Here is a 27,305-nt window from a genome sequence, read left to right as displayed (position 1 = left end):
CGCCTTTATCCAAGGCGCTTTACATAGATTGTGCATTACATTCACCCATTCACACACACATTCATACACCGATTGCGGCGGAATCGGGAGCAATTTGGGGTTCAGTGTCTTGCCCAAGGACACTTCGACATGTAGACAGGACTAGGAGGAGCCAGGATTCGAACCGCCAACCCATGCATCATTGGACGACCTGCTCTACCTCTTGAGCCACAGCTCCGCCCCCCCCAGCTATTCATGTCAGTGGAAGTTGCTCAGTGGCGTTTTGAAGCACCCGGAAGACTGCCGGAAGTACCGTCTCAGAACGTCTACTTCCGCATTTGACCACCAAATTTTGGTGGTCAAATGCGGAAGTGCAACCGAGCGCTCAATGTTAAAGCCCAGCTGCACGGGGTTTCCCGGTCATGAATCCACGGGTCCGCCTGTAGTCCCTCCTCCTACCACTAGGGCCCAGAGCTTCAACGTTGAATAGCCTCACTGGCCCCTTGGTTCCACTGCCTGCCGCCTGCCTTGACTGCTCATCTCAGCCTCCATGTTTGTTTCGTGCTACCTTCCCATTCACTTATTGTGAATAAATACCTTAACTTGGTTCCTGTGTTTGGCTCTGCTTTTGGGTTCAACTTTCTGCATACTATTCTTTATTCAGATGGATCCCCATTAGCTGCCACCGAAGTAGCAGCTACTCTTCCTGGGGTCCATGACAAACAATACATATAACACAACACAATACAAAATAACACTGCACAATAAAAACAGGTGCAATCTTGAAAAAAATACATTCATAATACAAAATACAAATGCATTTAAGACATTAAAAATACAGAGAAATAAAAACACTAAACAAGACATCCCCTTAAATGATGTCAGTTAATTCAAATTCAAATTGGGGTAATTGATCAGGTGTCTTTTAAGGAGCCTCTTAAAACTAGCCTTACTGGGTGCTTCCGTGATTATAGTTGGTAACGTGTTCCATACTGGAATAGCCCTGAAAATTACAGATCTGCAAACCGCATTTGTTCTTTTTCTTTGACCATATGGCCACTAGTAGCCTGCCTGTTAGCATGACTATGACGATCTCTCACATACTGTATTTGTGAATACAGACAAACTGGTTGTTTACTATGACAAATATTCCTAAAGAAACTCACTAAATTGCATGCCAACCTCTCCTCTACTCTGAGCCATGAGAGACTGGCATGCCATGACAAATAGTGTGAGATTTATAGGTTTTTGGGCATAAGTAATATTAGAAACCTTTACTCCAGAATTGATGGGTGTCACCATGGGCCATACTGTATACTGTAGTGTACACTGTACAAAACAAAAATAAAATGAACACTATACAAAAAAACACAATTTCAAAACGGCACATTGCTGATCCAGAGGGCAGGTCTAGCACCACCTAGTGTCTATCTGTGCACGCCCATGGCTTTCTTAAACGCATAATGTCAATGTAGCCTATACGGGCCCATGTATGGTATGTATTCTTGGACGTCGAGGGTCTATGAGTTCTTCAGGTAGTTGCAGAGACCATCGAGGCCTCCTCGCAGAGCGTCTCTGAGTGGTTTGATGAGCGGGTTGTGGACGACGTGAAGTCCTTTATCCAGAGGGTGGCACGCCACCCTCTCCAGACAACACAACTGGAGCATCTCCTAAAACACACACACAACACACGACACACACACACACACACACACACACACACACACACACACACACACACACACACACACACACAAATGGGGTAAATCAACTAAAACAAGACGAGACCGGTACCTCGATTTGGGGCAGGTGGATTGGTGTGAGGCGTGCAGCTGAGGGGTAAATTGACGCGCAGTCGTGTATATTCTCGCCGCCATGCTTTTACAAGTCAGTGTTGTGCTGTGTTTTGGGCTTGATGAGAGGTGCTCATATGTAGGAACTAGATACAGGTATATGAACCGCACAAACTGAAACAAGTATACTTAAAAATGCATCTTACCTGAGGAAGATCTTTGATGTCGTTAAAGTCTACGTTTAACAACTCCAGCCTACAGCACAGGAAATGAATTACATGAGGAAGAAAAGCAAAAACAAAAACGAGAAAAAAAACATTGTTTAATTCAAATTTAATTCATAACATTAAACATCCAATCTACCATTAAACATGTAATGGTACAGTGCCAGCGGGGTGGTGGCAGACCTGGTGAGACGGCCGATAGCTCTGGGTAGAGAGTGGAGTTGGTTTCCCTCCAGGATGAAGATCTTCAGCTCACACAGTGAGTGGATGTTCTCTGACATGTTCTCCAAAGCGTTGTAACCGAGATGGAGAAAGACCTGGGAGAGAGAGGGAGAGAGCGAGAGAGAGAGTATGTAAGGAGGTGGTTGAGGAAAATTTTGGAATATGTCTGTCTGTCTGTCTGTCTGTCTGTCTTTGGAACTCTCTCCCCTTGGAGATTCACCAGACACCAGCATTGGACTCTTTCAAGTCTGCACTGAAGAGACGTTTGTTAACTAGGCAATTATTTTTTTCTTTGGGATTCTTGAAAGGCGCTATATAAATAGTTCTGTCTGTCTGTCTGTCTGTCTGTCTGTCTGTCTGTCTGTCTGTCTGTCTGTCTGTCTGTCTGTCTGTCTGTCTGTCTGTCTGTCTGTCTGTCTGTCTGCCTGCCTGCCTGCCTGCCTGCCTGCCTGCCTGCCTGCCTGCCTGAGCATTAAGTTAAACTGCTCCGTTTTAACTACCACCGTTAATGCAGTGGGTCCAGATTTAAGATGGCTTTGTAACCTCTGTGGACCGTGTTGTAACCTCTGTGGACCGTGTTGTAACCTCTGTGGACCGTGTTGTAACCTCTGTGGACCGTGTTGTAACCTCTGTGGACCGTGTTGTAACCTCTGTGGACCGTGTTGAACACGGTCTCTCAAGCTTGCATACAAGAAGGTGCTGCTTGGTATGTGCGTGCGTAAGTGCGTGCGTAAATAAATGTGTGCGTAAGTCTGTGCGTGGCTGCGTGCGTACCAGAGTCTTCATGCTATAGATGCAGATAGGAAGCTGTTCCAGCCGGTTGTGACTCAGGTCCAGTTTTTTCAGACGACTCAAAGACGAGAGAGAGGAGGGAAGAGAAACCAGTTGGTTGTTACCTAAACTCAATACCTGGAGAAGAGGAGAGGAGAGGAAAGGAGAGGAGAAGAGAAGAGAAGAGAAGAGAAGAGAAGAGAAGAGAAGAGAAGAGAAGAGAAGAGAAGAGAAGAGAAGAGAAGAGAAGAGAAGAGAAGAGAAGAGAAGAGAAGAGAAGAGAAGAGAAGAGAAGAGAAGAGAAGATTTGTAGAATTTGTTTTCTTTATTGTAATACTATTCCATTGTTTTATATTCATTGCTCCAATAGCCTTGTAACCTTAGGTCGATTCTACAAATGACAGTTTTCTGAAAACCACGTTTCTGTCAGTGCCTGGTGCTCAAAACTTTTTGGACCCTCAAAATTATATGTAGCCTAGCTATTTGTCCGCCGACCCCCCATCTCTAAATATTGTGTTGCAGGGACCCCCCAAAAGAAAAAGATTTCAGTTAAATATGTACGCTTTAAAAGTATGATATAAGTACATGAATAGGAATCAAAGTAGCCTACATTAAACCTATAGTAGGGTCTCTAGTACAGCTAAACCAGAACCCATATATGCCTATTCAGGTTTACAATTGCCCTATAGCCCGCAAGATCCTTCTTGGGGTGCATGGAGAACAGTGCATTATGGTTAGTATGGATTTAAAAGGACAACTTTAGTTTTTTTCAACCAAGGTTCATGTTTTAGGTTGTTATTAGAGAAAGAAAAGAGTGTTATTTTTTTTCATTTGCTGCTTTCTTTCGTTTTAGGGATTTTAGCTGTTTTTGACAGGGGGGGGGGGGGGGGGCGGGGGCATTCGAGCATGGGGCTAAATATGTATTTTGTTACATTTTATAGCGATTTATTTTTTTTATTATTTACTTTAGTCCTACTAGACCCCAAGAAATTACATCTGGCCACAAAAGATCACGGGATCTATACTGAATGTGTCAAACTGACATATTGAGCCTATATGACACACTGTGTGGCTTCCCCCCAGTAGGCTACCTTCATATTCAGTAGATCCTGTGATCTTTTGTGGCCAGATGTAATTTCTTGGGGTCTAGTAGGACTATAGTAAATAATAAAAAAAGAAATCGGAACAGCAGCTAATAGTTAATAATCCCTTCAGTGGACTAACAATACACTGTGCAGCCCCGCCATCTGTTGGTGCTCATTGGAACTGCATGTGATCAGACATTCCACATGTCTAGGAACTGCACTGACGGGAGATGACAAATAACATTACAGTAATAGTTGATGTGACACTTTTTAAACATTTTAATATTTGGGCTTGCTGTAAGCAAGACATTAACCACGTGACTTGAAAAGACTCGAATTGACTTGAAATTCAAGTCGAGACTCTGGCTCAAGTCAATTTAGTCAAGACTCAAGTCATTGGCATTCAAGTCGAGTCTATTTTTGATTTGATCAAGCAAGTCCAAAGTTTCACGCTGAAATTCTGAGACTTTCAGGTCAAGCTGACCTGTTTCCCCTCCCTATAGAGAGGGGAAACGGGTCTCCATTCGCTGGGGCTTTTACCCATTTACTGTAGGTCTTCTAATCTAAATCAGGGGTTCTCAACGTTTTTGGCCGGGGACCCCCGAAAATGCTTTGGCAACGTCTCGGGACCCCCGCCCCCTCCCGACCCCCAATATAAATTGACTGCTACAATAACCTTAAACCATTTTGGGCGGGAACCCCTTTTGGTGTTTTAAGCATTGTTATAATTTAGCTATTTAAAAATAGCAGATCTACAAGCTCATAGCGCGCCACCGAGTGGCGCGCTACGAGCTTGTAGGTCTGCTATTTTTTTATTTATTTTTTTGAAAATAATTTGGGGACCCCCTAAAATAATTTGGCGACCCCCCCGAGGGGTCGCGACCCACGGGTTGAGAACCCCTGATCTAAATCATGGCTGTTTTCTGAAAAAAATATGTTTCTATATCAGTGGTTTTCAAACTATTTCAAGTCAAGGACACCAAAGACACCAAAGACATAGAACTTGTATGAACTTGTAGGTCTGCTATTTCTGAAAAATCGTGAAAATGTGCCTCAAATCTTTGAATACCGGTATATATTATTTCAGAGTTTCAGTTTTTAACTCAAATCTTTGCTTCTGGAAGGGGGGGGGGGTGTCCCTGGAACAACATATTTTCAGGTGGGGGTCGACGACCAATTACATATAATTTTTGGGGTCCTTGACATGAAATATTGAGAACCAAAATTGTCATGATTTAGGTTGTGTCATGATTTGAAACCATGTGACTCCCATTGGAAATGCATTGAGGCGGCCATGACACACAGAACACACAGGACACAAGTGTGTCTTGCGTCTGTCTTATAGGTGTGAGTGAGGCCTTTAGCAGTAGTACCTCTAGTTGTGTACAGGCTCCGAGCTCCTCTGGTATCTCAGTCAGTCGGTTTCTGTAAACAAACAGAACCCTCAGTCTCGTCAGCTGACCTATTTCTACAGGAAGACTGGTTAGCTAGAGAGAGAGGGAGAGAGAGAGAGAGAGAGAGAGAGAATTTAGGATTAACACATTCAACGGTCAAATATAGAATCATGTAACAGCACTGTAACCAATTACATTAACGCAATAGCACAGCACAGGGTGCAGTGTTCCCAGTCACATGGCTAAAGCAGGTTAGTTTAAAAACAGTCACCTGCATGGTTTCAGGTTAGTTCGTTTTAAAACCAGTCACCTGGTTTCAGGTTAATTAGTTTAAACATCAGTCACCTGGTTTCAGGTTAATTAGTTTAAACATCAGTCACCTGGCTTCAGGTTAATTAGTTTAAACATCAGTCACCTGGTTTCAGGTTAATTAGTTTAAACATCAGTCACCTGGCTTCAGGTTAATTAGTTTAAACATCAGTCACCTGGCTTCAGGTTAATTAGTTTAAACATCAGACACCTGGTTTCAGGTTAATTAGTTTAAACATCAGTCACCTGGTTTCAGGTTAATTAGTTTAAACATCAGTCACCTGGTTTCAGGTTAATTAGTTTAAACATCAGTCACCTGGTTTCAGGTTAATTAGTTTAAACATCAGTCACTTGGTTTCAGGTTAATTAGTTTAAACATCAGTCACCTGGTTTCAGGTTAATTAGTTTAAACATCAGTCACCTGGTTTCAGGTTCATTAGTTTAAACAACATTCACCTGGTTTCAGGTTAATTAGTTTAAACAACATTCACCTGGTTTCAGGTTAATTAGTTTAAACACCAGTCACCTGGTTTCAGGTTAATTAGTTTAAACATCAGTCACCTGGTTTCAGGTTAATTAGTTTAAACATCAGTCACCTGGTTTCAGGTTAATTAGTTTAAACAACGGTCACCTGGTTTCAGGTTAATTAGTTTAAACAACGGTCACCTGGTTTCCCCAGAGGTTGAGCACCATCAGGTTGGACAGCAGTGACAGGTGTGAGGGAAGGCTCCTCAACAGGTTGACGGACAGATTCAACTTCTGCACTTCACTCACTGCGTACAATTCATCTGGAGTCTCCTGAACACATGCAGCCAGTGAACACATGCAGACGCACGCACGCACGCACGCACACACACACACACATTATCTTGTAGTTGGACCTGTTGCACCCATAAAAACAACAACAATAACAGTAACAACTGGAAAAAGATCATAGGTCTCCAAAAGGTCAGGTAGGTTATTGTGGGCCAGCAATGTTCGGAATTCAGTCTCTGTAGGAGTGAGGAGGGAGAAGCGAGTCGGTTGGTGGGGAGTGACGGCCTGGATACCCTTCTACACAGAAGGAGTGACGAACACGCGTGGCTTTTGTGGCCATTGTGGTAGTGTTTATTTTGATGTTGGCAATGCCCAAGATTATGGTTAGAAAGACCTCACCTTCCCTTAGCCTAATTTATAGTTGTGCAAAAAGCGGCCTGCTGGTGGCGCTTTAATAGCGAGGCCTATAGTGGGAATGTGCGTGCAAGGTTTTACGGCAATCGGACGCAACTTCTGATGCCAATCTTAGCCAATCAGGATGGAATATCAAGTTATCAATACATGACCATAGAGATAATGTGCACCAAATCGCGTGATATTGGACACTTGGACAGGGATACTATATCAAAAGTCAGACTACTGGTGGCGCTGTAACAGGCCGATGCGAAAACTGTGCGGCAGAGCTCCTGCTCTGGTAAATGGTAAATGGTGCATTTATATATCGCCTTTATCCAAGGCGCTTTACATAGATTGTGCATTACATTCACCCATTCACACACACATTCATACACCGATTGCGGCGGAAGCCATGCAAGGTACCAACCAGCACATCGGGAGCAATTTGGGGTTCAGTGTCTTGCCCAAGCACACATCGACATGTAGACAGGAGGAGCCGGGATTCGAACCGCCGACCCATGGATCATTGGACGACCTGCTCTACCTCTTGAGCCACAGTCGCCCCTGTGTACAATGCTCTGGCATTCAGGAAGTGCGCGTGCCCAGTTTCACGTCGTAGATCATGGGCCAACGGAGATTAGCCGTTCACAGACACACAGACGGATACATGGACGGATACGGATAGACAGGGTGCAGTTAGTTTCTGGAGCAGGTGTTTTAAATGTTTATCTATAAGTTAATTTCAGTTAGTTTTGTAAACGCACAATACAGTTTCAGTTAGTCATCGTTTATTTAGTTTTTATTTAGTTCAATTAACGAAAATGTTTTTTTTTCAATTTTAGTTTTCATTATTTTGTTAGTTTGCGACAATGGGCATGCATAACGTGAGTGGCAAATCTAGTGGCAAAGCGAGTTAACGCCGTTTAATTTAATGCAATCAATTTACAATTTACAATTTAGTCATTTAGCAGACGCTCTTAATCCAGAGCGATTTACATTAAGCAAGAACAAAAAGCATGGGAATACATCACATATATAAAAAGCATTTATCAAGAAACATGCGTAAGCTAAGAACGTAACTAGAACATATCTATAATGACACTATACATATAAGCTATACATATATATTATACTATGCTGTACATATATACTATGAAGTGCTATGACTACATACAATGCACTTATTGTGCTGTCTACATGACATGCTATAAGTCTGTTTCAAATGCTATCTAAGTCTAAAAAGTGCTGTCTAAGGGGGTAGGGTAAGTGCTATGGGCCATGGTGGAGTCTGAAAAGGTGGGTTTTCAAACTACGGCGGAAGATCGGGAGTGATGCTGCAGTTCTGATTGCAACGGGAAGTGCATTCCACAGTTTTGGGGCCAGAAGGGAGAAGAGTTTGGGACGTGTGGAGCGTTGTCCCGGCGTTTTTAGTGAGGGTACTTCCAGCTTCCCTGCGTTGGCTGATCTGAGTGCGCGGGAGGGTTTGTAGGGTTCAATCATCCCTTATCAATCATCCCCAATCAGACTTTTCTGTTTGGATGTACAGTATATGGACTGTCAAGGCCAAAAAGTAGGGTGTTCCCGCATTAACTTCCGGGTATGATGATGATGTCACGCACATACCCTCCTCTATAATAATAGCCGTGGCCTGATGGAGACGACAACAATGGCAACAATGCTGACCTTTAACCCTCTGCGTGCCAGATTGAGGACGGTGAATCCAGACTGTTTGACAGCTTGTCGTCTCAGTAAGCCTTCGGCTCCGCCCGACGTCTTCCTCCTCTCTTCCTCCTCCTCCTGCTCCTCCGTCCCCCGCTCCTTACACACTCTGCCTCCCATCTATACTCGTATACAGTATATACTCCACTACAAGGGGCCCCTTTTCCACCGGGGTATAACCAGTTCCGTTCTTTTCCCGCCGAGTGTTTACACTGAAAATTAATTAGTTCAGAACCCTAAATGTTGGTTCGGAACTGGAACCAAAACATGGCCGCCGGGTTCCGTGAAAGCGTCAATTATAGGTTCCAATAATCTAGAACGGTTAGTTCTAGAACGAGTTAGTTCTAGAACCCAAGTTATTTTGGTGGAAAAGAGACCCCAGTGGTGGGGAAGTAACTATGAGTACATTTATTCAAGTGTTTAACTATAAGCACAACGTTTGACTTTTACTTTACATTTTCCCCAATACTTAAATACTTTTACACTGTTACATCTTACGGTCAGATGTTGCACTATTTACTCCACTATACGGGACAAACTGATTTACATTAAGTTACTTTGTAGATGAAGATTTAGATTATTAGCACAAAATGTATTAACCACATCGTCCTATTTTATTTTATTTTTGAAAAGGTTTATAAATTGTTTATAAATTGAGTACTTTCACTTCTCTACTGTAGTATATTTTGATGCCAATACTTTTGTACTTTTGCTGAAGTAAAATTATGAATACATGTTACATATATTGTGGCATTGCTACCTTTACTTAAGTGAAACCACTAAAACTAAAAGGAGAATAAGAAAAGGAAGAAAAAGAAAGATAGAAAGTCAACAATGCAAAAACTAAACAGAATTACAGCAAATAATTTAGGTTTACCTTTGGTGTACAAGATACTCCATTATGGGACATTATGTGTATAAATAACAACTAATAATGCAATAAACAATAATACAGAACTGTGTCATATGTGACGCTCCGTCATGCATTATTCCATCCTACCTGTTTCAGCTTCTACAAATCAAGGCTTTCCTCATAATACCTGAAAAAACTACCACCGAACCGAACGTGAACCAAACTAAAGCGAGTCCATTCCTAAAACTTTAAACTGCTTCATATGCAGCTCGTAAGTAACACTAAAACAAATGCGTTAACAAACTAGAATGACTTGTTGTCCGTTGCCATCCAGCACTTAATTCTCCTCTCTCACCACTGTGTCTTCTGTCACAGAGACGTCTCTATTTGAGGACAACTGGATCGCTCTCTCTCTCTCTCTCTCACACACACACACACACACGCTCGTGCATACACACGCACGCACGCACGCACGCACGCACGCACGCACGCACGCACGCACGCACGCAGCTGACTGTGTCACTCACTGGTTTGGTTTCACTTGGAGTTATACACATGAGGCTTTATGTACATGAACCTCATTTACATTGACAATGATATAATTGTTATAATTGTGTTTCAATCCCTAGTTATGCTTACAAGTGTGCTTGTTGTTGACTGACCACAAGCAACAAAAGGGGCTCAGTCACTCAGGATATATATCATATTATAATAATGAAAAGCAAATAGTCCAAAATGTAATACTTGGCCAGGCAGGCTGGCCTACCCTAGACACCCGGGCATGGCGGACACTGGGCACCTCTAGGCTTAAGGCTCATTCATAGTCTGGATTTTCGGTGGTGAGGTGACCACCGCTCCGGTGGTGAGCTGACCACCGGAGCTGAAATAACGCTGAGCGGTGGTCAGTAAAAACAGAGAGAAGGGCTGGGGCGGTGGCGGTGGTTTGCTCTTCACCGCGGCTTGTGACGTCATGTTGTAGTTCGGTGGTCACCTCACCACCGAAAATCCAGACTATGAATGAGCGGGCCATTTGGAACCCACTCAAGGACACTTTGAGGCCCACTGGGGTAGCAGAGTGTTTCCAGTGAGCCAACAACACGCACAATAGCAACACCCTGACTCTGTTTGACCAGAATGGAACAGAGCCTTCATTAGTATCAGTGGTAACACCTGTGATAAGGAAGTAGGGAAGGGGCCCAAGTTATTTCCAAAATGGCGTGTGTGCATAGAGCCCATTGTGTTCAATAGTAATGAGCGGGTGGCTCTTAAAACCAATTGGGTGCTCTGCTAGTTACTCAGAGAGTGTACACACATGAGTGTACGATAGCAGAGTTCATTTAACACTGGTAGGTTCATGCTGGAGGGGTCCCTGCATGTTTACATTCAACATTGTATCTGTATTATTTTATTATTTATTCTTTAAGGATAGAAACAGTTGTTTCTATCCGATAGAAACCTTCCCCCTCCCTCTCACCCAGGTGGAAGAGCGCATCACTGCATGCCTGGCTGTCAGCCCAGCTCCTAATCCAGACAACAGTCTTGACAAAACTTGACTATTGTAACTCCCTCCTTACTGGCCTACCGGCATGTGCACTTAAGCCTCTCCAACTGATCCAAAATGCAGCAGCTTGCTTGGTCTTCAACCAGCCAAAATTCTAACGTCCCCCCCCCCCTTCTCCACTCCCTCCATTGGCTCCCGGTCACTGCTCGCACAGAATACAAAACTCTGCTGCTGGCATTCAAAGCAACCAAAGGTATGGCTCCCCCATATCTTGCAAGTATGATCGAACCCTACAAACCCTCCCGCGCACTCAGATCAGCCAACGCAGGGAAGCTGGAAGTACCTTCACTAAAAGCGCCGGGACAGCGCTCCACACGTCCAAAACTCTTCTCCCTTCTGGCTCATAAACTATGGAATGCACTTCCCATTACAATCAGAACTGCAGCCTCACTCCCAATCTTCCGCCGTAGTCTGAAAACCCACCTTTTCAGACTCCATCATGACCCGTAGCACTTACCCTACCGCCTTAGATAGCACTTTATGTAGACTCAGATAGCATTTTATACAGACTCATAGCATGTTACATAGACAGCACTAGAATTGCATTTTATGTAGTCATAGCACTTTATAGTTAGTATAGTATAGTATGTATAGTTTTTATGTATAGTTTCATTATATCAAAATAAAGGGTATGGGTCGCACACACCAAGACTGTATGTTCAAATAGTTTATTTCATATTTGAAACCAAGGACAAACGTTTTGGCTATCCAGCCTTCATCAGTGTGGAGTGTGACTGAATGTAGGTTCCTTTTAAAGGCTTTAAAAGGATAAAAAGGATATGTTTTGAACGGGTGGCGCACCTATAGTCAGAGAGCGGTGGTCATATGAAGATTGATCTAGATTCTTCCACTGTATTGCCATGCTTTCTGTCCTTGATAATGTAAGTCGCTCTGGATTAAGAGCGTCTGCTAAATTGTTTAACTCTTTTTCCGGATCGCCATTAGCTTCCGCTGACGTGGTGGCTTCTTCCTGGGGTCCACATAAAACATCACATCATAAAAACAAGATACAATATACATGCAATATACAAACAACAACGGACACACTTGTCAGCATAAATCTAAATTACACAATTAAGATGCCAAAGATATATAGATAATATGGGTTAAATATCATGTACAAAAGCACATCAATCCAATTGTGTGGTCTCTCCCAATAATATATTTAAAGAGATCTTTTGAAAGAGTATTTGCTTTTGATTTTGTTTCATATAGATATAATGAGTTCCACTGTTGGGTGGCTATAAATAACATATTTTCTTCCTAAATATTTCAGAATTTGGTTTTGTTTTGTATGTGCCTGCAACAAGCCCTCGGGTATGAGTCAACACCTTGCATTCTATATAGGCTATAGTCCCAACATATCTGGACAACGACAGCAGGTCTATGTTGAACCAGCTGGGCACTCTGTACCGCTCTGCCCTGAAGAGCTCAGTCTACCACCAGTGTTGTTTTTGGCAGATTTTAGTTTTAGTCATAGGGCTCTATTTTCGTCACCGCTAAACCCCTTACCCCTAAACTTCTTTGCCTTTTTTTACTACTTGAATAGTTAAAATGGCCAGTCTACAAGCTCACAACGTGTCAATGTAGATTGGCTAGTTGAACTATTCAAAAATGTTTTTCAAAATAGTAAAAAAAAGGCAAAGAAGATTAGGGATAAGGGGTTTAGAAGTGACGAAAAGGGACGAAAATGGAGCCCATTGTCTCTTGAATAGTTTTCATTTAGTTGTTGACAAAATTGTCAATATATTTAGTCTTAGTTTTAGTCATCATAGCTTAGTTTTCATTTAGTTTTCGTCAGTGAGTCGACGAACATTTTTCGTCTTAGTTTTAGTCGATGAAATCAACAGTGCCACATAGGACACTCTCAGAGCCGGACTTACCATTGGGCTAGGGTGGGCTGAAGCCTGGGGGCCCCCGACTAGGGGGGCCCCAAAAAAATAATAATAATAATATATATATATATATATTTTTTTTTAATTATAAAATTGTAAAGTGAAATCCAATTCAAGTGAAATGTGTGTATTGTTATTGTATTTAGTTATTATGGTTAAACCATTGAGAGCTTCTGCCTGCCTGCCTCTCTTTTTAGGGGCCTGGGTACCCCAAAATTAAAACAAAATAGCCCAAAACATTTTTGGGCTAAAATCGCGGGAGGGGGGCCCTCAAATTTGCTCCAGCCCGGGGGCCCTCAGCAAGGTAAATCCGGCTCTGGACACTCTGTACCGCTCTGCCCTGAAGAGCTCAGTCTACCACTTGCTGAGCGGGAGGTTCTGCACAGTGTCCGTTGGGAGAAGCAGGATGAGCTGGCATGACGACAACGTACGGAGACTCGAATAGGACTTGGCATTCAGCACTGCTCCACCTCTCTCCTCTGATCTTTCATCTCTCCTCTCCTCTCCTGCCCCTCGCTTCGCATTCGCTCTTGTTTCTCGCGTTCTCCGCTTTCACGTCTGAAGACAGATGGAAACAGATCTGGAGCGAGGGATTTGCATGAAGAAAAAGAGACAGACAGACAGACAGACAGACAGACAGACAGACAGACAGACAGACAGACAGACAGACAGACAGACAGACAGACAGACAGACAGACAGACAGACAGACTGGGGCTTCGTACACACATAACTTAGAACAACTGTGCTGTGCTCTGCCTGTGTTTCATGGCCGCATTGGCCGCCCCAATGCTTTTCCAATGGAAGTCACGTGGTTTGACCAAACACTTGTGTTTGATTGCCCCCCATCACACACAACTGTTTGGTCAAACCACGTGACTTCCATTGGAAAAGCATTGAGGCGGCCATGAAACACGGACAGCACAGAGCATGTTCGTCTGATATGTGTGTATACGAAGCCACAGAGAGAGGGAGGGAGAGAGAGTATGAACAAGCACACACGCTCACTAATTATTCACACAATATCAGGTGTCTGAGTGTGTGTGTGTGCGTTCGTGTGTGTGTGTGTGTGTGTGTGTGTGTGTGTGCACGCGCACATGCCATCAGGTAATATGTCCTTGGCATTTAACTCGGTACAGTCTGGTCAGTAAGCTTTCAACTTAGGAATCTCTCCCTTAAGTTCACCCTCTGTCTCTGTATCTCGCTCTACGTATCTCTCCGCGTGTCTTCCTATCTCTCTGTGTGTATCTCTGTCTTATGACCATTGTTGCCTGACACGATTTTCCGCTATTTCATCTTTTCTTCTAACTCAAAGGCACAGCAGTGTGTGTGTGTGTGTACACTGTAGCTCGATCCCTTCACTTACTTCATTGTGGCTGTAGAAGCCATTTAACTGTTTTTTGTATGTAATTATTATGATTTCTGTTTATTATTTAGTCTATTCAGTTTTGAGATAATTATTTAGATAATTTAATTTAATTGATACGTTCACTGAATTATTGGCTGATTGACACCAAGGGCACGCCTCCCCAGGACTAATTGACAGAGCAGAGAGCTAGCATATCAAGGCTGGGGTAATTGGGAATGGTTATGCACCTGGGTGGAAATACGACTTTTACCAGGCCAGCCAGGAGAATGCCACAGAGAGAAGCTGTTTGTTCTGTAATGCACTTTAATGGCAAAGTAAATATGCAAACAAAAAATAATTCAACTTGTGGACAATGGTTTCTTCTTGCCTGCGTAGGCCCTACAGCCCAAGTCTGGGTGCATCAGTGAGTTTTGTCTGTTTGTTTGAAAGCTGACAGAGCCACTACAGTGGCATCAACCTAAAAGTGACTCCTTCAGACACAGCACTAAGCAGTCTGAAGAATGTTTGCAGGATGGGCCCATTTTGCACGAATTGCCCTAAAACCGATCCGATATGAAATGTATAGGGTGGCAGTTCTTCTTTGGCCTATACTAGTGGGAATGTAAGTGCAAAGCTTCCCGGCAATCGGACCGTTCGGATGCCATAGGTGTACACGATCTGTGGCCTTTTGTGGAAGCCAATTGTAGCCAATCAACATGGAATTATGAAACATCAGTTACATCCTGATCACATCATTATAATATATAGTTTTTTTTTTTATGTTTTGAAATATAGGCTACAAATAAAAACAAAATGCAGCTGGAAACAAAACATGAAGGGACCCATAAAAACTGTGTCCGCGTGTGTGTTGAGCATCTCCACACGCACGCACGTGCACACACACACACACACACACACACACACACACACACAAACGCACGCGCACACACACGCACGCGCACACACACGCACGCACGCACACCTTACACACTTTTGTGTGTATTACACCAGCTGTCACAAACACAAACAAAAAGGGACCACAGGAATCAGTTAATCAAATTGAGCCATACGTAGTCTACACAGCAATGCAAAACATCAAATGCAAATTGGTACAATACAGTATGACGTCCAAGCCTCCATTGTTGTGTGTAGGGGGCAGCAGTGGATCAGGGGAAGAGTGGCCGGTAGAACCGTCCGTGAGGTTCCCGGTTCGAACCCGGGCTCCCCCAGAGTTAGTGTCAAAGTGTCCTTGTGTGCAAGACTCTGAACCCCTAATTGCTCCCGATGTGCAGGTTGGTTCCTTGCATGGTTTCCGCCGCCATCGGTCTATGAATGTGTCTGTGAATGGGTGAATGTATAATGCACACATCTATGTAAACCGTGTACAAGCTCACAACATGTCGATGTAGATCGGCAAGTTGAACAAATGTTAAATGTTTTTCAAAATAGTAAAAAAGGCAAAGACGTTTATGGATAAGGGGTAATAAGGCACTGGCGAAAAACCTATACGTTGTTTTACCTTTAACCCATTTTGGGCGGGAACCCCTTTTGGTGTTTTAAACATTATGTTATAATTTAGCTATTGAAAAATAGCAGATCTACAAGCTCATAGCGCGCCACCGAGTGGCGCGCTACGAGCTTGTAGGTCTGCTATTTTTTTTAAATCGAAGAATGACTGACATAGAAACATAGCTTTTTCAGAAAACTGTCAGGATGTAGAAGACATTTTTAGAATCTGATCTCAGGTCAACCGGATGCACCCTCTGTGTCACATTGTACACTCTGTGTCTCATATAGCATAGGTTAGGTTTTCGACCTCAGGTCTAAATTGGTTCAAAATGGTTCAAACTCTCTAAACATTGTTTCAGAATATTTTGGGTAATAATTCCCGTCAGGGGTATAGCCAGGCTATATAGCCACAGCAAACCATCCGATGATTCCATGATCTCTGGTTGTAATCGTTGGATCTTTCTCAGTCACTCCAGGCTCGCTCCTGCATGTCCTGTCTGAACGCATCCATACACCTGCTCTTTTGCCTTTACTCTTGTTCTGCTCCTCTTGCCTGGCAGCCCGCAATCCCAAGCACCTTTCTCCCAGCGTACCCAGGGATAAATTAGCCATTGGGCCAGTGGGGCCGTGGCCCAGGGGCCCTTGGCTCTGAGGGGCCCTTCAGGGAAATTGGACTGTCAGGTATAGGTTTGACACCCTGAAATGGCCTCCTGGGGCCCTTCATTGGCCATTTATTTTGTTAAATGTAGGTCAAAAAGGTGATAAAAACACTGAAAAACATAAAAATGTCGCATTCACGCGCGCTATGGGGGCCCTGCAAAGATTACCGGCCCAGGGGCCCTGGTGGGGGTTAATCCGTCCCTGAGCGTACCCCTCATCTCTCCTCTGCCATCCAAGCGAGTATAACCTCGCCTCTCTTGTTTCATCCCCAAACCTTCTAACTTGGGCTGATCGTCAGATGTAGGACATCTCTGATCAAGTGTAATTAGCTAGCATTTACAAATTCACGAGTTTCAAATTATCATCTCAGTTTATTTCTCCAATTCAAGTCACTCTTATATCTCTGATATTTCATGATCTCATCATCATGCAGGGGCAACTCTCTGGTTCACGATGAGTCATGACTGTGACAACAGTGGCAATATTTTCTTTGCACTGCAGAGTTTTCAAATGGTGTGCTAATGATGCATGCATGAACATTTTGCCATATCCTGAATATGAAAATGTTTTGTATAAGCAGTCACTGCCGAACATCAACAGGTGGCACATTGCATGTGTGGTGAGAAGAGCACACTTTCTTCACAGTTCAAGGTACGTTTGGAAAAATATCTAAAATGATGTGTGTATTTGTCTTTTGATTATTCATAATAATAATAATAATAATAATAATATACCTGAAATGTATAGCGTTTAGGGACTTTTTATAGGGGGAAAAAACAGTAATAAGTATAGTATTCAATTGTACAAGAGTTTCTAATAGTGATATTGTAAGTGTCTGATTGTGCAGGTAGAACTTGTGTGGTGGAGGCAACACTCTTATCAATGTGTTCTCTCTCTTTGTCTCTCTTTTTCTTTTACTCCTTTTTTCCCCATTTGTCAGTTTGTTTCTATAAAAAAGATATTTCTGCCGAATTGTGAAAACCGAGAGCATCATTCAAATCAAAGCTGCCAGGGAAGATGAACACATCAAACGAGTCCTCCGTCTACAGCAACGCTGACATTTTACAAATCGCCATCACGACAATCAACCTGGTCCCGGGAGTCCCCATCAACAGCTGGGTTCTGTGGCTGGTATTAACCGGACCGGCCGGAACAATGGCCTCCGAGTTCTTCACACTCTACCTGAGCGCATGTGAGATCATCTTCAGCTTGTTATGTCTTCTCTGTAATATCACAAAAACGACCGTTGCGTACCACTTCGCCGCTGGCTTCCAGGTGACCGGGCGCCCCGTCTTCCAGTGCTGTATGTGCGTGGAGAGGTTCATGGCAGTGGTTCACCCGGTGCTCTTCCTCAAGTACTAGCCCTGAAACATGACTGCCATGATGATGATTATCATGGCAGTCATGTTTCAGGGCTACTCAAGTACAAGCCCCTCAGGTACAGGGCGGCTTGCTCCGCGGTGGCCTGGCTGGTCATCATCGGAGCATCGGTAAATCACATGCTGTTGGCGTTGTTTCAAAGGAAAGACATAAGCCATTATGTTTATTTGGGGGAATGCCTATTTTTCATGTCGGTGATGCTGCTGTGCAGCCTGGCCGTTCTCAGGGCTCTGAAACAGCCCATGCCAGGGGAGACGGGGAGGGAGAGGGACAACAGCATGAAGAGGAGAGCCTTCATTATCATCTGCCTGATCATGGGGTCATTTGTGGGAACTTACTTTATTTGGAGTGTGGCCATCATTCTTGTCACTCAAGGAATCTTAATAACATCAGCTGCGTTAACTTCATATGTATGTTGATTACTGTGGTCACTGGGTTTGTTCAGCCACTGCTGTACGTCTGCCAAAAGACTGGCAAACTGCCCTAGTGCCCTGTGTGTAAAACTTATATACAAGGTCCAAGAATGATCTGTTATACATCCATACGCGATTTTGGTTAATTTGCTACTCATTGTTCATCTCTTCAATGTTGATGTTGCCATCATGTTCGGCTGTAATTTGTAAAGCACTATGCAAATAAACTGCATTATTATTGTAGAGAGACATAGGGCTCCATTTTCGTCACCGCTAAACCCCTTATTTGCCTTTTTTTTTTTTTTTTTTTTTTACTATTTTGCTAAACATTTTTGAATAGTTAAAATGGCCAGTCTACAAGCTCACAACGTGTCAATGTAGATTGGCTAGTTGAACTATTCAAAAATGTTTTTCAAAATAGTAAAAAAAAGGCAAAGAGGTTTAGGGATAAGGGGTTTAGCGGTGACGAAAATGGAGCCCATAGTCTCCACAATGTAATTGTGAACAATTGTAGGAGAATGCGTTGTCTTCTTGTGTGTTGACTGCACCAGTTAGTTGTATTCTAACCGGTGCCAGTTTATTGTTAAGGCCTTCGCTATTAACACATTTTGGGCGGGAACCCCTTTTGGCGTTTCAAGCATTACGCTATACTTTAGCTATTGGAAAAATAGCAGATCTACAAGCTCATAGCGCGGCACTCGGTGCCGCGCTATGAGCTTTTAGGTCTGCTATTTTTGAAAAATCGGGAAAATGTGGCCCAAATCTTTGAATATATCAGAGCGAATGTGTTTAACTCAAATCTTTGCTTCCCTGGAACAACATATTTTCAGATGGGGGTCGGCAGCTAATTTCATATGATATTGGCTGGGGGTCCTTGAAATGAAATAGTTTGAGCACCCACTGACATAGAAACATATAGCCCCCGTAAAATCTGAATCCCCCACCCACCCCTGTTTCCCCTCACTGTATATTTCTTTTCCCTTTTTACCTCCTATGATGATTTATTTTTGACTATATAGTTGTGTATATTCGTACGTCTCTAAATGTTTTGATGAATTGAAAATGGTGGGCCCTATTGTACAACAAGTGTAATGCTTTATGGTGTCGTCCACTCACTGTTAACATTTTTTGTATTGAGTTGTACTTGAAATGTACTGTAATTCTGCAAACTGTTAATAAATCAATCAATCAATCAATCAATCAATCAATCAATCAATCAAATGGTTTTTCAGAAAAACTGTCATGTTTTAGAAGACATTTGTAGAATCAAACTTAGGTCTAAATGGGGTTTAAAGTGGCTCTTGAAGAATGAAGAATGTTGCACGTCTGTGTTTGTCAATCAATACATTATCATTATCATGAACTCCGCCGGTTGCAGAAGCATGCATGTACACATGGTTAAGGGCGGGAACCCCTTTTGGTGTTTTAAACATTATGTTATAATTTAGCTATTGAAAAAATGCGCTACGAGCTTGTAGATCTGCTATTTGTCTATAATTCACTTGCTTTGAATCAGAATCATTCAGAATCAGAATACTTTATTGCCATGACATGTAAACATGTTAGGAATTTGGTTTGGTGGGACAGCAGAGTGCAGTTACAACATTAGGACAAGTGCAAAACAGGACAAGACTAGTGAATAAAATAAAGTGCAGAGAGTTCAAGTGATCAGGCATTTGCATACGTGTGTTTCCCTTGTCAACAAAGAGAGATAGGAACATGCAGTAACACTTAAGGAACTTTATTGGCATGTGAAAACGTATGTTTACAAATTGCCAAAGTAAGTGTAAAAATTAAAACAATGACGTTGCTGTGTGTGTATTGATGTATCCATTTATAACTGATGGCACAAGACCCATAAGGGGGTCCATTTTGGTTACATTTCATTGTCAGAGTGTGGTTTCATTTCTAATTACGTTAAAGGTGAGGATTTCACTGTGTGGAGAAGGGGGAGGTTTTCTCATGCCAATAAAGCTCCTTCAATGAGATAGAGAGTGAGAGAGAGAGATAAGCTAGTTTAGCTATATCATGCTAGTTTTCCTTCATTTGCAATGTTGTGACATAGCTATGTTTACACATTTCTGTGCTCACTTTAATGTAGCCTACATGCATTTCTTAGTTTTTGACCTTCCTTGGCAATGTAAATGTATGTTTTATCATGCCAATAAAGCTCTCTCTCTCTCTCTCTCTCTCTCTCTCTCTCTCTCTCTCTCTCTCTCTCTCTCTCTCTCTCTCTCTCTCTCTCTCTCTCTCTCTCTCTCTCTCTCTCTCTCTCTAGAGAGAGAGAGAGAGAGAGAGAGAGAGAGAGAGAGAGAGAGAGAGAGAGAGAGAGAGAGAGAGAGAAGAGAGAGAGAGAGAGAGAGAGAGAGAGAGAGAGAGTGGAGTTAATCTGAATAACAAAGACACGTTCTACTTGTTGTGATTCTACACATTCCATTCCCCTCTATGCCCTTTTGTTATTCACCTCACACACACACACACACACACACACACACACACACACACACACACACACACACACACACACACACACACACACACACACACACACACACACCCCCCACAGACGACCCGACCCCCCCATCTGCTCTACAACCCCTCTGGTGGTTAAAGTAATTGTTTTGTCATTGTTCATGTTTTCAAAATCTCTGTGGGTGATTACAATCTGTGGGAAGTATATGTCTCTGATGTCTTGGTACAGTGGACAGATGGTTAGGAAATGTAGCTCAGTTTCCACTTCATTCTATGTGCAGTGGGTGCATACAGGGACGGATTAACCCACACGAGGGCCCCTTGGCCGGTAATGTTTGCAGGGGCCCCTAGCGCGCGTGCGCGCAACATTTGTGTTTTTCCATGTTTGTATCATGTTTTTGACCTAAATTTAACTAAATCAATGGCCAATGAAGGACCCCAGGAGTCTTTTTCAGGTTGTCAAACCTAGTACTGCGCGGCGAAGGGCCCCTGAGAGCCAAGGGCCCCTGGGCCACGGCCCCACTGGCCCAATGGCTAATTTGTCCCTGGGTGCATACTGCATATAGTCTGTCTTCTCTCGGGAGACAGGTCTGCCTATGACGGCCTTTCTCGATCGCAGTCTGTACCTAGTTAAGATTGTCCTTTGTGTTTGGTCGGTCACGGTGCTCAGGTATTCTGCCACAGTGTATTTTCTTTGCAGGGCCAGATAGCATTCTAGTTTATTCTGCTTTTCTGTTGCTTCTTTCCAATGTGACAGATAGCTTTCCTTTTGCTGTTTTATGCACGCACGCACGCACGCACGCACGCACGCACGCACGCACGCACGCACAGACAGACAGACAGACAGACAGACTCATTAACTCCTCAGTGTGTTATCTGTTTTTCTTTGTCCTGCATTTCAAGGAGGCAATTCAAAGATGCTAATCATTGCTATAGGGCAGGGGGGGGGGGGGGGGGGGCACAGGCCTATGTAAACAATACATTAACCACATGGTCCATGGTTATTAAGCAGTTTGACCTGAGATCAGATTCTAAAAATGTCTTCTACATCCTGACAGTTTTCTGAAAAAGCTATGTTTCTATGTCAGTCGTTCTTTGATTTTTCAAAAATAGCAGACATACAAGCTTGTAGCGCGCCACTCGGTGGCGCGCTATGAGCTTGTAGATCTGCTATTTTTCAATAGTTAAAGCACAACATAATGCTAACACCAAAAGGGGTTAGCATTATGTTTGAAGCCTGTTAATACCAACCGTTTTCAAATGTAGTGTACAACATTTGCCTCTGAGATGTAGTAGAGTAGAAGTAAAGTATTGGAAATTGGAGATACTTAAGTAAAGTACAAATACCTCAAAATTGTGCTTAAGTGCCGTACTTAAGTAAATGTACTTAGTTACTTTCCACCACTGTATGCATATTGCTTCTGTGGACATGTATGGATTTACTCTTTGTTAAACACTCTGAGTACAGAATGCTGTTTTGAAAAGGTGACTGGAAATTGTGTTGCTAAATATGTTAATTGTTAACATTTGATAACATGCTTATTTTTCTACTTACATAAATCATAGTTATCAATCATGCACATGCAAGAGGACTACTCATCACCTCATAACGAGGTTGTTTTTAATTGTTTTTGAGAATGCGTCAGCAGCAACTACATTTTACACTTAGATTCACAGTCGTGCCTGACACGCCACATGTACACGATAAGCACATTTCTATGAAAGAAACCAAGAAATAGTAACATTTTAGAAGTAAAAAGTCAGTTAGATAGAACAACACTTTAATTACTATATGAGGAGTGTCTGGATACCTACTGCACCGTCCTATGGCCAGTGAAAGTGTAATTGTATTATTCTGCACAGCCTTCCACCAGCCTATAGCTTGCATTTGAATAGACCAAAGTGATAGAGCTTTGATTGATTGATTGATTGAAGAATTTATTAACAGTTTGCAGAATTACAGTACATTTCAAGCACAAACTCAATACAAAGGCTGTTAACTGTGAGTGGACGACCCAATTAAGCATTACACTTGTTTCCAACAGGGTCCACCATGTTCAAATCATCAAAACATTTAGAGACGTACAAATAGACACTTCTATAGACAGAACAGGAATTCATCAAAAAGGAGGTAAAAAGGGAAAAGAAATATATACAGTGAGGGGAAAGAAGGGGGGGGCGGGGGGGGGATTCAGATTTTACGGGGGCCAGTTTCGAATTGCAGCCATCCGTAGGTGCCCTTTGAGAGCGGTTTTGAAGGAGTCAAGGGATTCGCATGTCTTAATGACAGTTGGTAGGGCGTTCCACATTTTGGTGGCATAGGAGCGAAAAGAATTTAGTCCCTTGTTTGTGCCGAATCTGGGTTGTACATGGTTCGTTGCACTCCCTCTGGTGTTGTGGGTGTGGACTTCGTTAACATTAAGGAAGTATCTAGACAGGTACATGGGTATCTTGGTGGTGTATCGAATCTTGTGGACCAGACCCATTGCAAGATGCTGTACTCTGTCGTCGACCCTAAGCCATTCCAGCCTGTCGAAGTGGGCAGGGGTGAGGTGGGTTCGGGGGGCTAGATCAAGTAGGAGCCTGACCAGTTTGTTTTGGGAAGTCTGGAGCCTGGTTTTAAGGGCCTTTGAGGTGCTGTGGTACCAGGAGGTGCATGCATAGTCAAAGAAACCCTGTACAAGGGCTCCTGTTAAGGTCTTCAAGGTGTTTTTGTTGACCAGTGAGGAGATCCTGTAGAGGAATCTTGTTCTATGGTTGACTTTTTTGATTACGTTGGTGGCCATTTTATCACCGGAAAGATTAGCCTCCAGGATGGAACCTAGGTAGGTAATTTCATCTTTACGTGTGATAACATTGTCACCCACTTTAACCAAGAAGCCATTTGCCTTGCTGAGATTACTAATAGAGCCAAAGAGAATGGATTCAGTTTTTCCCAGGTGTAAAGATAGTTTGTTATCAGCGAGCCAGGTGCAGATTCTACCGAGTTCAGAGCTGAGGGCATTTTCAACCTGCAGTTTGTCCTTGTCCGAGACCAGCAGTGCTGAGTCATCTGCGAACAGGAACAAGTTGCAGTCACAGGCTGAAGTCATGTCGTTTACATATATTAGGAACAGTAGAGGCCCTAGTATGCTTCCTTGTGGAACGCCACAGCTCACTGGGAGGGGGGGGGACAGTGTTCCGTTCACTTCCACCATCTGTTCTCTCCCCTCCAGGTAGGATTGCATCCAGCTCACTGATGTGCTATCGAAACCAATTGCTTTTAGCTTGTTAACCAGTATGGAGTGGTTCACGGTGTCAAAAGCCTTTTGGAGGTCCAGCATGACCATGCCGCAGTATTTGCCAGCGTCCACCTCTTGTTTGATGTGGTCGCTCAAATAGAGAAGACATGTGTCAGTGGAGTGGGATGTTCTGAAGCCAGATTGGAACTCGTACAATAATTTATTAGTGGCAAGATACTTTTCAACCTGTTCATAGACTATTTTTTCCATCACTTTCGAGATGGAACTAAGAATAGAAATAGGGCGGTAGTTGCCGGGGTCTAATTTACTCCCTTTCTTGTGCAAGGGGGTTACTTTGGCCAGTTTGAAATCTTGGGGGACCTGTCCCTGTTTGATGGAGAGGTTTACTATGTGGGTGATGATTGGAGCTATAGAGATGGCTGAGTCTCTGAGAAATTTGGAGGGAATGTTGTCATGGCCTGTGGCCTTGTGGGGTTGGAGGGCACTCAGTTTCTTAATTACCTCATCAGTTGTTACCATAACTAGTTTAAAATCGTCTTTACAAACACCTACACTCTTAGAAATGTTGGTTTGGTTTTGCTGGGTCAAGCCTGTTGGTTAATTAAATTGGTTTATTTTCATAGAAATGGGTAATCTGAGAACCCAATTCGCTGGGTTGGTTCTGTTGGGCATTTAGTTATTATACTGTTGGGTTATGGACTGCTCTGGGACTAACCAACAAGTTGGGTATAACGTTCGCGCAACGTTCGCGTAACGTTCGCGCATGCGCAACCAACCACAACCCACCGTCCTCCCGCGCACCACACTTCTCATCATCCAGCCTTGCAGCAGCAGCCTCGGAAAGCGGAAAAAGTTTTTATTAATAATAATAGTTACATATGCCGACGCACCACTCCACTGAAGAGAGTCGATGCAGTGCAAAGCAAGGTTTGTACATATCCACTATTGTTTTACCATATAGTTGACTTGGTGTTATTATATAAAGTTCATATTGTAGCAAGCTATTCTAACATGGCATCAAAGTGGAGGGAGATAGTAGCAAGCTAACATGGCTTGTAGCAAGTTAGCTGTTGTTGTAGCTGTTGTACCCATAGAGTATATATATAAGGTTGTACCACTACCAGGCTCTTTCTCGCCGGCGGTCGGAGCCGGGTTTGCGCGGCGGGTTCCTGGCGGTGGGCCCACGTCGTGTGCCCGGGGAGGACCGTCTCGCGGGGAGGGCGAGCGTCGGCGGATACATTACGTTAGCTGGTTAGCTATGTAGTTAACCAGCTAACGTTATGTATCCGCCGACGCCTTATATGTTGTCGCAATAACTCGAGAAATGCGCTGTTTTATAGGTAGGAGGACAACGTTGGTTGCTAGCTGTTTATGCAATATCAAACTGTATCGAGTGATCTGGGCGCGATGGTGAATCATTTGTTTAGTTTTTTAGCTAGCCAGCTGCATGGTAGAAGGCCTCAGCTATCAGCTAACGTTAGTCCATATTGTTGTAAGTCTCAGTCGCATACAGTTTAACCGCAGACCTATTTTAAACTTTTATAACAAACGTTAGGCCAAACCGTTATGTTAAAACAGTGATAAGACGTTTGGACTACTTACTTATTTCACTTTATTGCATGTTTGTTCTTATGGACTGTTGTTTCAGGTTGATGCTAACCAATGGACGATTTTGTGACTGCAAAATTGATTGAGTGGCAGCTTCCGGGCCTCATAGAAAGGTTCAGAGGTAATCTAATTTATAAATCATCTCCATGCCTTCATTTTATGGGTACTGTGGCAGCCTGTCAATCTTGTGACTCAAATATCTTTGCTATAGTTCAACTGCACTCCTAAAAGGATTTGTGCTTCAATATTTACTGTCTACTCTACTACATTGGTGTGGGCATATTTTGCCACTATATTTCCACTCACTCTAGAGAGCTACATTGCATATACTGTAGCAAAAATAGCATGTTTTGAGCTTGTAGATCTGTTGTTTTTTAATTGGAATTCTGATTGTGCTCATTTTGAATCCTGAAAAGTCACATTTGTACTTGATTTCAAATGCATTTAATAATACTTATGTTAACTTGACATAAACAAGACAATACAAATGTAATACTAATCATTAAGCTACTAATATAGACTGAAGAAATTAAAGCAGCTGAAATCAAGTGTAACGGCTGAAATAAAATCAACCTGGGGGCATTAAATTAAGATGATGGCCACATGTGGCCCCAGGGCCACCAGTTGCCCATGCACGGTATACTACTATTGGATTTATTGATTAACTGAACTGGCCGGGTGGGTGTTTCTGCCCAAATCAAGTGCATGGCTGGTGTTCAGCTGCACTACTTCCTGAAAGGATGTGGGCTTGTGCAGCTGAACACCAGCCATGCACAGAGCCTTGTGTCTTGCCATTGTTATGGCACCCTAATACCGGTATCTATTCATGAGTTGCCGTTTTAGTCCTAGACCTGCCATGCTGAAGACCAACCCAGGTGTTTCAATATATTTAATTGGCTCTACTGCGTTGAATCATATGCAGTAGAATTAATTCATTTATTTATAACACCTCTGTTGGTCCTCAACATAGCGGGTTCGGACATTATGACATCAACCGCAAGTCGTGAATAATGAGGAACGCATTTAGAGCTTGTGGTCACTGTAGTAATATTCTGTGTTCTGTCTTTCAGATGAGGCTATCGATGAAGAATCCTTTGGGTACCTGGATCTTCAAACAATCACTACCATGATCCCCAGAATAGGCGAGAGGCTAAAATTCATTAGGAAACATAATGAATTTGTAAGTAACGCTGTTGGATACACAGTCACCATGTTCTAAACTGAAATTCAGACTGATGGACTGACCTGACTTTCACTGCTTGCCATTTTAGTTCAGAATTCATTCAGAGGAGTCATGGGATACGTTTGCTTTAGATGTAAAACTTGTATTCCTGGGGAAGTGAGTAGACTTTTTGCCCATTTACGTGCGGTACATCATGTTAATCATGCCTCAAGCTATTTCCAGTGTTGTGAAATTGGCTGCGGTAGAACATTTAACTACATGAGATCTTTCCGAAGACACTTACAGCAGCATGAAAATGTTGAGGAGGTGCTTGGTGTACCCGCTGAAGAGCCAGTCCAGCCTGAGTTCCTTAATGTTGAAGGCCAGCCAGCAGAGGAAGTTGAGGAGTGGGATGAGATTGAGCCAGAGGGCATTACTGATCGTGTAGCTCTTTTTTTAGCTCATTTGAGGTCTGTGTCTTCGCAAACATTGTCCGGCATTCATTTGGTTATTGAGCAGACCTCTAGTTTAATCTGTGACATTGTGGGTAGACTGC

At 43.0% G+C, this 27,305-nt stretch overlaps 1 protein-coding gene across 1 annotated transcript; it reads right to left on the bottom strand.

The window, feature by feature from the left end:
- Positions 1 to 1,499: 1,499 nt before the first annotated feature.
- LOC306913308 (uncharacterized protein) lies at positions 1,500 to 8,768 on the bottom strand (the record flags this gene model as incomplete). Its single annotated transcript, XM_079489897.1, has 7 exons — positions 1,500 to 1,649; positions 1,979 to 2,027; positions 2,180 to 2,313; positions 2,993 to 3,127; positions 5,448 to 5,561; positions 6,444 to 6,575; positions 8,613 to 8,768. 7 exons carry the CDS (start codon positions 8,766 to 8,768, stop codon positions 1,500 to 1,502), a joined length of 870 nt encoding a protein of 289 aa, XP_079346023.1.
- Between the last annotated feature and the right edge of the window lie 18,537 nt (positions 8,769 to 27,305).

The sequence above is a fragment of the Electrona antarctica genome (assembly GCF_951216825.1).
Source record: "Electrona antarctica genome assembly, chromosome: 20".
In the NCBI taxonomy this organism is placed as follows: Eukaryota; Metazoa; Chordata; class Actinopteri; order Myctophiformes; family Myctophidae; genus Electrona; species Electrona antarctica.
The sequence above is the reverse complement of the archived record's forward strand: the minus strand, read 5'-3'. Positions and strand labels throughout refer to the sequence as shown.